This window comes from Schistocerca americana, chromosome 6 (assembly GCF_021461395.2).
Source record: "Schistocerca americana isolate TAMUIC-IGC-003095 chromosome 6, iqSchAmer2.1, whole genome shotgun sequence".
NCBI classification, from domain to species: domain Eukaryota; kingdom Metazoa; phylum Arthropoda; class Insecta; order Orthoptera; family Acrididae; genus Schistocerca; species Schistocerca americana.
The window spans coordinates 166,602,250-166,617,385 of NC_060124.1; the positions used below are offsets into that span (position 1 = coordinate 166,602,250).

The 15,136-nt window shown below is 43.0% G+C and overlaps 1 protein-coding gene across 1 annotated transcript in view; it reads right to left on the reverse strand.

The window, feature by feature from the left end:
• The window catches only part of LOC124619668 (putative inorganic phosphate cotransporter), a 258,904-nt gene that overhangs the window by 17,734 nt on the left and 226,034 nt on the right, over positions 1-15,136 (reverse strand). Inside the window, exon 9 of the mRNA XM_047146207.1 lies at positions 8,044-8,199. Within this exon, the coding sequence (XP_047002163.1) occupies positions 8,044-8,199 (156 nt within the window). The remainder of the gene's footprint in view (positions 1-8,043; positions 8,200-15,136) is intronic.

Genomic DNA, 15,136 nt, shown 5'->3' on the forward strand with positions numbered 1-15,136 from the left:
AGTAACTACTGCAACGTACATCCTTCTGAATCTGCTTCGTGTATTTATCATAAGAACTTACCAGTACCAAATAACTGGCGGGCGCTTTGATCTTGGTCATTCGTCATTCGGCTGCATTAGGTGATGGTGCGCCCAGATTAACTAGGGCACGAAAGTACAAAATGGTTCAAATGGCTCTGAGCGCTACGGGACTTAACTGCTGAGGTCATCAGTCCCCTAGAACTTAGAACTACTTAAACCTAACTAACTTAAGGACATCACACACATCCATGCCCGAGGCAGGATTCGAACCTGCGACCGTAGTGGTCGCGCGTTTCCAGACTGTAGCGCCTAGAACGAAAGTACACATGAGCGAAGATTAGATCGCGTTACGGTAGTGTCTGAAAAATTTACAAGTCCTAACTCGTGAACTTGTGTTTTTCTTCAGCGTCAGCAGCGAATAACTTTGAAATACTTTAGCGAGTGAGCTAGCTTCTAAACTCAGAATGATTCACGTTTGGCGAATAGGCCAGAACTCTGAAACATTTCCGCAATTAATTTCTGGCGATTTCAACTTATGGCCACTCCATGGATTGCTATTTTGTTCCCGGTTCGAAGTGATGAGCCCATGTTTCATCGCCTATGATGATGTTCGACAAAAAATTGTCGCTATCGGTATCGTAACGCACAAGCAATTCCGCGCAGATCGCGTTTCGCTGCAGTTATCGTCCTCTGTTATACAAAGAGGAAGCCAGCGGGTGGCCAACTTCGACTACCCCTAACGGTGGACGAGTGTGTCAGCACTACTCACAGAGACGTCCAACTGAGCAGCGAGGTGTTTGACTGTGACCCGCCTAACACCTCCAGTGAGAGTGGCCGCACTTCCCCGCATTGCAGGAGTCACAGCTGTGTGTGACCGGTCGGCAAGCGAGAGATCGTACAGGTTTTCACGCCCTTGTTGCGATGATGATACCCAATGATTCACAGCGCTTTTGTTCACTGCCAGGTCTCTGTAGACATTCGGCAAGCGCCTAGGAATATCTGTGATGCTCCGGTTTCCCGCCAAAAGAAACTCAATGACAGCATCTGCTTGCAGCGTACCCCCGTTACACACGCCATTTTGAAGCCCACATATAGCGCCGCCACGTATCGGAACTTATGAAACTGAAGCGGGTTTCTTCCTCGATGTCCCACAACAAATTCTAAAAACTGGTGGAGAAAAAAATTGTGTTGCACAATTTATTCAAGGCCCCTTATACATGATTCCATATCTGTATCGCTCATTTTCATGTGTCCAGAATGAGATTTTTCATTCTGCAGCGGAATGTGCGCTGATATGAAACTTCCTGGCAGATTAAAACTATGTGGCGGACCGAGACTCGAACTCGGGACCTTTGCCTTTGCACACAGTTACAATCTGCCAGGAAGTTCCATTTTCATATTGTCTTCGCGTAAAATGCCCCACTTCGTTCTGCTGCAGCTAAATCCACCGATGAATTACATAAATTGACATCACTTCATCTGTAGCGTCTCAGACATGTAATTAGATGCTTGTGGACGATGTCGCAGAGAAAATGACACGGCTTCGGAACGAAATTCAGAAAATTCATTGAGCCAACAAAAGTCATGGGATATCTCCTAATATCATGTCGCACCTCATTTTGCCCCGCATAGTGTAGCAACTGGACATATTATGGACTCAACAAGTCGCTGGAAGTCCCCTGCGGAAACATTGAGCCATGCTGCCTCTATAGCTTCCATAATTCGCAATTCTTGCCGGTGCATTATTCGGATTTATGTCGGCCGATGTGGGTGGCCAATTCATTCGCTCGAACTTTCCAGAATGTTCTTCAAACCAATGGCGAACAATCGTGGACCGGTCACATGAGGCACTGTGATCCATAAAAATTCCATCATTGTCTGGGAACATGAAGTCCATGAATAGCTGCATATGGTCTCCAAGTAATCGAACATAACCACTTCTCGTCAATGATCGGTTCAATTCGACCAGAGGAGCCAGTCCATTCCACGTAAACACAGCCCACACCATTACGCAGCCACCACCAGTTCGCACAGTGTCTTGTGGACGACTTGTGCCAATGGCTTCGTGTGGTCTGCGCCACTCGAACCCTATCTGATCAGTCTACGCTTTTCCAGTCGCCTAGGGCCCAATCGATATGGTCAGGAGCCCAGGAGAGGCGCTGCAGGCGGTGTCGTGCTGTTAGCAAAGGCACTCGCGTTGGTCGTCTGCTTCCACAGACCTTTAAAGCTAAATTTCGCTCCACTGTCCCAACGGATACATTCGTGGTACGTCTCACATTGATTTCTGCCGTTATTTCACACAGTGTTGCTTGTCTGTTAGCACTGACAACTCTACGCAAATGCCGCTGGTCTCGGCCGTTAATTGAAGACTGTTTGCCGCTGCGTTGTACATAATGAGAGGTAATGTCTGAAAATTGGTATTCTCAGCACACTCTTAACGCCGGCCGCTGTAGCCAAGCGGTTCTAGATGCTTCAGTCTGGAACCGCGCTGCTGCTACGGTCGCACGTTCGAATGATGCCTCGCGCATGGATGTGTGTGATGTCCTTAGGTTAGTTAGGTTTAAGTAGTTCTAAGTCTAGGGGACTGAAGACCTGAGATGTTAAGTCCCATAGTGCTTAGAGCCATCTGAACCATTTGAACCACTCTCTTAACACTGTGGATGTCGAAATATTAAATTCCCTAATCATTTCCGAAATTGAAGGGCCATGCGCCTAGCTGCAACTATCATTTCGAGTTCAGAGTCTGTTAATTTCCGGTGCACCACCATGATCACTTAGAAACTTTTTCATATGAATCAGCTGAATACAAATGACAGTTCCGCCAGTGCACTGCCCTTCTATACCTTGTGCATGCGATAATATCGCCATGTGTATGTGCACAAATCGCTATCTCATGGTTTTTGTCAGCTCAGTTTATTAATCTTTTGTTTGTCGTAAACCGAAGCTCAATATTGACTCAGTCCTGATATCTTTCTTACGCTAAAAGCTTTGCAGACAAAAGTAACATTTAAGGTACAAGACGGGAATAGAAGCAGTTGGATGTGTAGGGCTTATCCATGAATGCGGAACTGTGTCGCTCACGTTCACCCAATATTCGTGGAAAATGACTTATTTTGTTGTGTTGTAACTACATCCGCAAATGAATTAAATAAAGTGACTTTATTTCACCTGAAGCATCTGACATGTTATCAGATGCTTGTGAACGATGACTCAGGACCAGTGGTGTCTATTCAGAAAATATGATACCCCTTCGCAGTTTCCTAACGTGGAATCCAAAACTGATACAATAATATCATCGCCGGAATGAAGTTCAGTAAGATGGAGACATTAGCGGAATCACATTGAAGATGTACACCATTGTCGTCACATGAGACATTCTCATGAAAAATCAACGCTGATAAACATTCCTTGAGGCAGTTTCAGTCCAAAGAATTCGAAAAGATTATCTGCATTTAATACTATTTATAAATTTACCTCTCGGCTTGAATTATTCATTTCGGGTCACGGTGATACGCGGTACGTTTAAATGAAATTAGAAAAAAATATTTTCGCACTGAACTGTGATAGCAGGTACTTTGGGGGACAAGGAAGGAGCCTCCACGAGAGCATGCTATAGCAACATCATCAGATCATAGCATGCCGGGGTGGCCTGGAAACGTTATCAATAACGATAACGGCCAATCCTTCCACCACCGGAAGCCTTGGAAGAAGGCAGCAAGTAGGCACTTCTCAGAGCCAATCTTGGCGATTGTAAGCCTAAACGTCGAGGGAATTACAAGCAACAAACAACACATCTTATCGGAACTCTGCCAGACTCATAAATGGGATATGTTACGCATCCAAGAAACCCACATAGCCGCAGAAGCAAAAATACCTGAAGTAGAAGGAACGCGACTAGCTATGGAAGCACCACATCCTAAACAAGACAGTGCCATATTCGTTAGAGCTTAGATGACGGTGACTTCTGTCGGAAAATCTACAGCCAATGATATTGAAATACTAACAGCTGAAATTGGAAACTTTGCAATAACATCCGTGTATAAACCTCTAGGAAAAAAATTGCTTTCACCCCGCCAAAAAACTTCACAAACCAAAACACCAAATTCATTGTAGGAGATTTTAACTGTCACAGCAACACTTGGGGATATAGTGAAACAGACGAAAACGGACACCTATTGGAGAAATGGATAGAAACAAGAAACCACAGTATCCTCCATGATCTAAAACTTCCTCCTTCTTCACAGCTAAAAAATGGAAACGTGGATATACCTCGAATACAGCGTAAACCAGTAGGATACAGGTGTATACGGCTGTCAAGACCACTACAGCACCGTTTCGCAGAAGCTTTAATTTTAAAAAGGTCAATTGGGAAACTTTCGCAGAGGAACTAGATAAAGCCACAGTAAACCTCACCCCAACCCCAGAGAACTACCAGGCATTTGTGCGGATGCTACAGAGAATCTCCAGACAACTTATACCACTAGGCTGCCGATAGCAGTACATCCCAGGTCTCCCACATGACTCCAGGTATATCCTACCCAAATACGAGGATTTATATCAAAAGGACCCCTTTAATCAAGAAACAACAGTATGTGGTACGGCTCTGATGGAAATGCTAAGTGAAGCTCGGCAAAACTGATGGGTGGAGACCCTGGAGAGGATGGATATGACAATAGCAGCAAAATAGCCTGGAATCTGATTAAAAAAACTTGACGGAGACCCAAATGGTCCCAGACAGTCTGCCGCGGTAACACCTAATTAAGTGGCTCATCAATTGCTCCTGAATGGAAAGACTAATACAAAACAACAGCAAGTAAAAATTAACAGGACTTTACAATGAGAGACTACAATGAAGGAATTCAACAAGGGTGTCAGCAATATGAAAAGCGGCAAAGCAGCTGGGGTGGATGACACGTGCACGGAGCAGATCAAACGCTTTGGACTCTGCACAAAGAACTGGATCCTCCCACTCTTCAATCAATGTCGCGAAACATGTAAGATCCCCAAGATGTGGAGGAAGGTAAGGATAGTGGCACTCTTGAAACCTAGGAAGGCACCTCATTCACCAAAGAGCTATCGCCCAATATTTCTCCTGTGTCACCTTTATAAACTGTATGAGAGATTTATTCTAAATCGTATGACAGACTATTGAGATGAAACTTATTCCTCTAAAAGCTGGTTTTAGACCTGGAAAATCATGCACTAGCCAAATTATGTACTTAGCAGAACATATAGAGGAAGGACACGAAAACAAAGAGATCGACTTTAGCTCTGCATATGACACAATTAACCACAGGCTGCTGCATCAGAAGCTCTATAATAAACTAAGAGACTATCAGTTTGTTAAGATTATCAAGTCCCTATTACAACATAGACAATTTTATCTTGTCCTCAATGGGAAAAAGAGCAGATGGAGAAACCAGAAAAATGGTCTGGCTCAAGGAAGAGTTTTCAAAAATGGCTCTGAGCACTATGGGACTTAACATCTATGGTCATCAGTCCCCTAGAACTTAGAACTACTTAAACCTAACTAACCTAAGGACATCAAACACAACACCCAGCCATCACGAGGCAGAGAAAATCCCTGACCCCGCCGGGAATCGAACCCGGGAACCCGGGCGTGGGAAGCGAGAACGCTACCGCACGACCACGAGATGCGGGCAAGGAAGAGTTTTGGCGCCCTCCCTATTTAATCTGTACGCCAACGACCAACCGATGCCTAAGCACACAAATCATTTTCTGTATGCAGATGACATGGCAATTACCTTTGAGAATGTAGAACAGAAGCTGGAGAAAGCTCTTAGAGAAATGTCAGGGTACTACAAAAACAACTTTCTTGAGCTAAATCCGTCCAAAACACAAGTCAGCGCCTTCCATCTTCGATCCCGGCATGCTAAGCGTAAACTTAATGTCTCTTGGAATAATACCACAGTGGAGCATACCGACAAACCAACTTACCTGGCCGTGGTGCTCGATAGATCTGTGACATACAGGAACCATTGCGAAAAGATACGACAAAAGGTAACTGCCAGCAATAATATTCTGCGGAAACTAGCTAATAGCAAACAGGGTGCTAAACCTTCCATATTAAGAACCACCGCACAAGCCTTATGATTCTCTACAGCCGAATATGCCTGCCCCACATGGTCCAGATCAACACATCCAAAGCATGTCGACATAAGTCTTAATGAAACATGGCGATTAACAACTGGATGCATGAAACCTACTTCCCTATCAAAATTATATAGAGCTGCCGGGTTTGCGAGTCACAACTCTCGGAGAACATCACATGAATTCACAGAGAGGCTAAGACAAACTATTGACGATCGGCATCCCTTTCTGGCAGTGAGTGTATTATTATTTTTTATTTACACGTCAAGTTCTGTAGGATCAAATTGAGTATCAAATCTCCAAGGTCATGGAACGTGACAGTACATTACATCACAACTTAAAAGTAATAACAGATAAAAATAAATGTTTATGAACCCGAAAAAAGTCAGCTATAAGTTTAAGTGAACGCAATCAACAATATAATAAGAATCAGCTTAATTTTTCAAGGAACGTGGGCGATTGAAATCCCGTAAAAGGTTCTTAGCCACGATAATAGAGGATCCGCCAGCTGATTACCCACCTGCACAGGAAACACCCAGCGGATTCAGCACAAACTGGAAGACATGAAGGACACTGAATCGAATAAGGTCAGGTGTGGCCCCAGTGGAGACAAATATGATTAGATGGGGCCTTGGAACCACGGATGATAAGTCTCACTGTGGCGCCGTACAGGATATGAAGCAGCTGCTCGCCTGCCCAAACTGCGATTATAGGTGCAACCCCGACGATTTGTGGATGGACCAGAAAGAAGCCCTATATTGGGCTGAAAGATTGTGACCTGGTTTCCGGACACGAAAAAGTAAAAAGAAAGTAAGCAGATACTTTGCGAACTTTTCAAATGGCCTGTTACAATGTTGACTGGGAAACACTGTTTGAAATTCTGATGGGAGCTTGGGTAAAATTGAGGTAGCAAAAGGTTATCTATTACTTTTACGGAAACCAGACTGCAGTTATGGGAATCTAAAGACATAAAATGGAATCAGTTGTTGACAAGGGAGTGTACCATGGCTATAGCTCACTCCCGACGTTATTCAATCTGTACAATGTGCAAGCACTGTTGGAATCAAAGGAGAAGTTTGGAAAATGAATTAAAGTTCACGGAGAAGACATAAAAACATTAAGGTTCCCCGATGACATAGTAACTGTGCCAGACACGGCGAAGGAATTGGGAGAGCAGTTGAATGGAATGGATAATGGATTTCGTGATTATCACGTCACAGTCACCATCGCATAACTATTAGGGAACTGACTGCACCACCGAGAAACTGTTAACCCTGTCAACGCACTGGAAATATCAGCTGGAGCTTTGTGGATTTCTGTCAGCTTTTTCATACTTAGTTCATATCTTAGCGTATGATCGATCCTTGGTCTTCAAAAATCACAATACTCTAGATAAGTGATAATCAAACACGTTTGCTCCAAAGCCAATTCTGACATTGGGAGGCGGCACCTCGGACCACATATCTTATTATTAATTGGTAACATACATAAATTACACACATCAAAAAACGTTTTGCATCACCTCTGTTCCGAGACTTCCGGAACCTGTACAGAAAATTGGAATAGAGATCAACATAAACATCATTTCCGCCCCTTTTATTGCTCATTAAAACCACTCTTGCAAGTTGTACCACCATACAGCGAGACCTTCAGAGGTGGTGGTCCAGACTGCTGTACACACCAGTACCTCTAATACCCAGTAGCACGTCCTCTTGCATTGTTTCGCATGCTACATTTCAATGTTACATTGTTTAGAGCACCGAGTGGACGAAAACATTTCTCGTTCCATTTTCAAGCCTACAGTGAAACTTAACATACTGATCACTGTTGTTGAGGGATCCAGCTCCTACGCATTGCGCCTGTTTATAAACTGAGCCTCGTAGAGTGGAAACATGCGAATGAAGGACTCACCTGCGTAGTTGGGGGCGAGGTCGTGGTGGTTGGCAAGACTGGTGACGGTGGCAGCTCCGTTCAGACCCAGCGACAGACTCAGGATCGCCACGGCGAGTGCCTCGTTCTTCCCCACATAGCCCATCCCAGCCATCATCACAGCCGGTAAGAAGTGCGCTGCGGTAAACAGAGGCGAGAATCGACAAAACTTACTTCTGCTAGAGTGACTTCATAAGCGGGTTTCTGGTTAACAACCACTGTCACATTTATATGTCGACATCTATACAATGCCTGTCATTCTAAATTATTTTGGCGGAGGGGATTTGGAACGATTTTGCTGACATTAAACATACAGTTACTCCAGAATGAGATTTTCACTCTGCAGCGGAGTGTGCGCTGATATGAAACTTCCTGGCAGATTAAAACTGTGTGCTGGACCGAGACTCGAACTCGGGACCTTTGCCTTTCGCGGGCAAGTGCTCTACCAACTGAGCTACCCAAGTACGACTCACGCCCCGTCCTCTCAGCTTTACTTCTGCCAGTATCTGCAGGAGAGCTTTTGTAAAGTTTGGAAGGTAGGAGACGAGATACTGTCAGAAGTAAAGCTTTGAGGACGGGCGTGAGTCGTGCTTGGGTAGCTCAGCTGGTAGAGCAAATGCCCGCGAAAGGCAAAGGTCCCGAGTTCGAGTCTCGGTCCGGCACACAGTTTTAATCTGCCAGGAAGTTTCATACAGTTACTGTTCGCTTCCGTAGCGTAGCGGTAGCGTTACCGCCTGCCACATAAGGGGCCCGGGTGCGATTCCCGGCAGGGGACTGGGTTTTGTGTGTCCTTCATCATCATTGACTCCTAAGTCACCGATGTGGCGTCACCTAAAAAGGACTTACAATAAGGCGGCCGAACTCCCCCGAATGGGGCCTCCCGGCCAACAATGCCATACAATCGTTTACATTTCCATACAGTTACTACTCGTAATTTTGAAAGCTATACAAACAAGTGTGTTTGTCCCACTACCATTTGCTTATTATTAAACAGTTTCTACCTCATTAGGACACTGCCTGTCTGACGTTAGCCAAATTATCCAATAATCAGTTCTTAATAAACAAATATTAGTGGAACACAGCGCATTTGCTCGATTTTTACTCTTTAATAACAATTTTTTGTTCAAAATGGTTCAAATGGCTCTGAGCACTATGGGACTTAACATCTATGGTCATCAGTCCCCTAGAACTTAGAACTACTTAAACCTAACTAACCTAAGGACATCACACAACACCCAGTCATCACGAGGCAGAGAAAATCCCTGACCCCGCCGGGAATCGAACCCGGCAATTTTTTGTGCCAAAACGCAAAGGAAGGGTCCAGTTTTTTGTTAGTTACTTGTTCCATAGATCAAATTCACGATGAACCTTATGATGTGGAATGTGTCAGCAGAACAAACATGCGACGCTTACATGCAACAAGATAAAAAATAAAACTTGCATAACTACATGCTGACCATATACAGTTTTTTAAAATATATTATTAATCATATCTACTCAAGAAGTCCTCTATGGTGTAGCTGTAATTGTTAAGGGAAAACCCCTGTAATCTACATTTTAAAACAGCTCTGCTATCAATCAGTCATTTTATTTCCTTGGGTAGATAGTCAGAGTTCATTCTCGTGGCAAAAGTGGATGAATCTAAACTTTTTAGCAAGTCTACGATATGGTTTTTCAGGTTTAAGTTTTATCAATATGGCCTGCCTAAGAACTAACAATATTCTACACTATTATTTCTCATTGGTATACTAGGTTAATTGGGGGCGCGATATTTTTGGGCAGTACAAAAGCTAGCTCATTTGTGCGAAACCATTCAGTAACTTTCACAAAAACGTCATTTATTATTTTCTCTATTGATGCCTCTTTTTCAGCTTCACAGCAACGCTTTCATCATCTGCAAACACGGCTAATTCTGCCCCCTGATTTAAATAAAATGGCAGCCCACTAACGTAAAGCGAGAACAGTTGTGTGACAACGACGGAACCCTGTGGGGCTCCTGCTTTAATTTCTCCCCACGCATATCATCTAACTTCACTCATTCTATTACTCGAACAGCCTGTGGCAACACACTGCTTTCTCTTCCTTAAATAAGGTGCAAACCAGACATTCGCTGGACTACTCTTCCATATAAACTTAACTTCTCTAACAGAATATTATGCTTGACCTAATGCAATGCCTTCGATAAGTCCTTTTCGATATTGTTTGGTGACCCCTATGAACTTTTTAGAGTCATGATAATGTTTCTTATTACAGATGGGGATGTGAGATTAATTTTTAATTCACTAAATGACCTCCGTTTGCTCCTTCAGTATAGTGTTTTGCTTTCACTTTTGAACTATTTGTAGCAGTACAAAAGCTAACTCATTTGTGCGAAACCATTCAGTAACTTTCACAAAAACGTCATTTATTATTTTCTCTATTGATGCCTCTTTTTCAGCTTCACAGCAACGCTTTCATCATCTGCAAACACGGCTAATTCTGCCCCCTGATTTAAATAAAATGGCAGCCGATTTCCAAGAAGTAGTTATTAAAAATACTTACTACGCATGATATCTCTTTTACACTGCACCCATTCTTTTTAACAGAAATAATGTCATCTTATAGGTCTTCTTTTTCTGTCTGTGTTTTAACAATATCCGTATTGATTTAATTTTATTATCTGATCTGTCAATTGCAGACAAGATGTTCGTTGATTCTCCTGAGCTTTTTTCAACTTCTCTTAATATCTTACAGTACTAATGACTTTCCATTACTACATTTAATTATCTTTCTAGGAAAACTGTTTACCACTGTATAGGCTTGTGTCTCCTTGACTTCTCCTTGTTGAATGAATGCATTATCTACAGGGTGAAAAGTATTTAAACCGACAAACTCTGGGAGGTTGTAAGGGACAAATATTTTTCCCTAATGTCATTTTTTCCTTTGAGGATTACTTAAACCGGTGGAGGCCGTATTACGCTCTTCAGTTGTAGGCAACTGGTGTCCACCAGTGTAGTGGTAGCGCATTGTCTCTGTTTACTAATGGAGCGATACACCTGGAGTGAGTACACTGATATGATTGGTGCGTGCTACGCAGCGCACCACAACGGACGAGCTGCACAGCTGGTTTACCAACAGCAATATCGTAATCGCCATATCCAGCATCATACGACCTTTGCTGCTGTGTACCAACGTCTGCGTGAGACCGGGTCATTTAGCAGATTGCCTGGACAGGGACGCCGTCGCACGGTAAGAACGCTGCGATTTGAGGAAGATGTCTTGCAGCATGTAGAGCGGGATCCTTCAATCAGCACTCGTGCAATTGCACGTAACATGGGGACGAATCAGACGAATGTAAGAACAGTCGTTCGAGAGCAATTTTTACGTCCATTTCACTTACAGCGTGTCCACAACCTGGAACCAGTTGATTATCCAACCAGAGCACAGTTCTCGCAGTGGTAGGTGGAAGAGTGTGAAATGCATCCTACATTTCCATCCTCTGTGTTGTTTACCGATGAAGCAACGTTCGGGTGTGATGGAGTCTTCGACATGCACAATCCTCATGTTTGGAGTGAGGATAACCCACATGCCACACTTAATAGCGCTCATCATCCATAACAATTCGTTATTTTATTGGCTCTGTGCACTATCACTCTTGGTATTATTTTCTCTAAAAATTCTTATTATGCTTCTGCTGCAGATTCTGCAATAAACTTGGGCCAGTTTAGACCGACATATTATTTCAGTAGATTAATGAATGCCGTTTTATTTAGATTATTAATGGGTTTTGAAAGAACAAACAACCCTTTTCATGTCGTTATTTCGTCGCACGAGATTTTTCGATACCTCACCTGGAGATGACACAGATCATTGTGACAGAATTAAGCATGCACACCTCGGCTGGCGCCTTTCAAGTTTCGTTTAACTTGAAAGACTTATTGTACATACATTGATAATGACAGATAATGACTTTTATATGTGGTAGGGGAGACACATATTTTTAAATAATTGTTATTCGGTTTATGTAAACTGAAGGAGGAGGTGGAGGAGAAAGGAAAAGCAAGGGATAGGGTTATCGATATCAGCTGCATCAGGACTTTGTGTGGCATCAGTGGCCAAGAGTGAAAATGTGGGGCAGATGGGAGATTTGAGCCCAGGAGCTTCTGCTTACTATGCAGTTGCGTTAACCATTGCACTACTTGACCAAAGTGTTCATCCCAACTACGTGGAGAATCTCTGCCGACTCACATTCCCACGTAGCGCCATCTGTGTCGATGTTCTCCATGGTCGGTACTTAGAGATTCCCGCAGGAGGTCGGACATAACTGCGCATCCGCACTGAATGTGGTGGATACACTGCACATCAAGGCGAATCAGTTCTATGATTGCGTGGTGTCTGCTCTTTCGTACATATTAGCTACTTAGAGATTTCTGCAAGAGCTCGGACGTTATTGTGCATCCGCGCTGAATGTGGTGTCTCCATCGCCCATCAATGCGAATCAGTTATATGACTGTGTGGTGCCTGTTCTTTTGGACAACAGGCAATGGATCCACTACATTCGGTGCATATGCACAATTACATCCGATTCCTGCGGGAATCTATATTACCCAGACACTCAGACCAGTACCAAACGTTGTGTGTCAATACAGTATCAACGAAAACAGCGATTTAGTTCGTGCTATGTGCTGTCGCCCACTAGAACACGCGTACACGACAATTAAAAGTAACACCAGAACTACGGAGTATAGGCAAACCGTATCTGTGAATTCGAAACATGAAGATCTCTGGTAGGTGAGTTGGTAAAGTGTAAGGTCGCTGTACTAAAACTCACTGTTGGCAATTTTTGTACAGTTTACGCGTGAAATTGTTATGTGAGGGAACATTTTTCTGACATGTAAAAGGACGTTTTGAAGTTTGTAGCACTGTTCTTTTGGCAGTCTGCTTTCATTTCGTTAGTTGAATGTAGCAGACCTATAGCGTACATTATCGATAACACCACACCTATCTGTACACATGTACTCTATAGATTTGTTTCACGTGTAAACCGGGAAAAAACACTGCAAAGATAGAGTTCCAAACTGGGTGCCTTTAGTACGATGATCTATCGCTGTACCAACTCACGTACCAGAGATCGTAACGTCTGCGGCTCACAGATACGCATTTCGTATATTTCGTAGTTCTGGTGTTACTTTTAAATACCGTTTACGCATCTTCTTCTGGGCGATGAAATAAAACAACACTTTTGTTTTACATTCCTGTTTTGAAAGTTCCGTAATTCCAGTGGTATCTAATAAGCGATTTCGCGTAATACATTAAATCTCATAAAATTTATTATTCTATTTGTTTACTAGTAGGTCATGCTTGTACAATATACGTTCGCAATATTTTGCTTTTACAAATGAAGCCATAATTAAGAAAATTTAAATTAGCATTGTTATCTTTCAGTATTTTATATAATATGATGTATATCCTGTGTAAAAGTATTTTTATGCGCCAGTTTCAGCATAAAATAAGTAAGGTTTTGTGGAGTTACTCATAAAAATGTTAAACTTTTAATTGTTAATTTAATAAATTTGTACTGTAGTTTTGTTGACTTAATTGTTAAAAAACGTATAAATAGGAGGAGCACAAGGCTCAAGAATGGACAGTTGGAGACAGTTTTTAGACGCAACCACTGTGTCTCACGTGTGTGCAATAATCTAATTGTTGTAGTACAGTATAGTGACTATGTAGCCTGTTATGTGGAGTGGGCTCCCACTAAGAAGAAATGGTGCAGCTTGTCATAAATAAACCACTATAAAACGGTTTGGTGCCTGGATTATTTCATGCAATTTACGTAACTTGATCCAGTTTGCAGATGAAATGGACCGAGGCAACGACTACTTCAGCAGCAGCAGCAGCAGCAGGAACCAGATTACTCCGAGTTACACCGAACTAAGATACGTATAAGAAATCAACTGAACTACTCGTACATATGTGTCGCTGCAAAAAATGGTTCAAATGGCTCTGAGCACTATGCGACTTAACTTCTGAGGTCATCAGTTGCCTAGAACTTAGAACTAATTAAACATCCATGCCCGAGGCAGGATTCGACCCTGCGATCGTAGCGGTCGCTCGGCTCCAGACTGTAGCGCCTAGAACCGCACGGCCACTGCGGCCGGCTGTGTCACTGCAGAACTAATTACTAAAGTGTAACGTTTTGGAAACTGTTCTAGCAGTAAACATTTGCATTTGTCTCAAAGTGATTCTTTGAGTGGTGGAGGCCAATGTGATCAGTAAGAAACATCCCCATGATCGCACGTTTCTTGATGTCTACGGAACACAAGGATAACAACAAATTTTTGAGTTTTTTTTTGTTTAAATCAAATTATCTCTTTTGGATGTTGAAAATTTACGCCCCAGCAAAATTTTACTGTCTCCCCACGTAACAGTTTCGTTACAACGACAGCACACAGCACGAACTAAAGAGCTGTTTTCGTTGATACTGTATTGACACACAACGTTTGGTACTGATCTAAGTGTCTGGCATCTAGAAATTTGGGTTTAACTATCGAGCAAAGAGGGCATGGAACAGAGACTGCGTATAGGTGGCGCTAGATGGGAATGTGGGTCGCTTGGAGAGATGTGCCGAGATAGTCCGCCCAGTTACGATATACAGTGTACAGGTAGCACAGTGGTTAACGCAATTGCTTACTAGGCGGAGATCACGAGTTCGGATCTCATTCCGGCACACATTTTTTTCTCATTGTTGCTGACGCAGCGCAAAGTCCTGATGCAGCTGCTATCAGTATTACCTTCCATTACCTCCCCCCCCCCCCCCCATCCTTTAATCTCCGTAATATGTTCCACGGCTGCAGATTCTGCATGGTGTCTGTTGTTTCGAGATGTCCGAAAGAACAGACACCATACAATCATATTACTATATTCGGTTTTAACCATCAGATCTTGGCTACGTCCCTAGTTAGTATAGAGAATAAAACTCCGCTGATGAGTCTCTATCGCTGATTGTCAGTAGAGAGCATATTAACAAAAACAAAAAGGAATTTTTCCACTTGAATGTGAGGGGCTGAAGGTAAAGTTCGAAAGCATTGTTCAC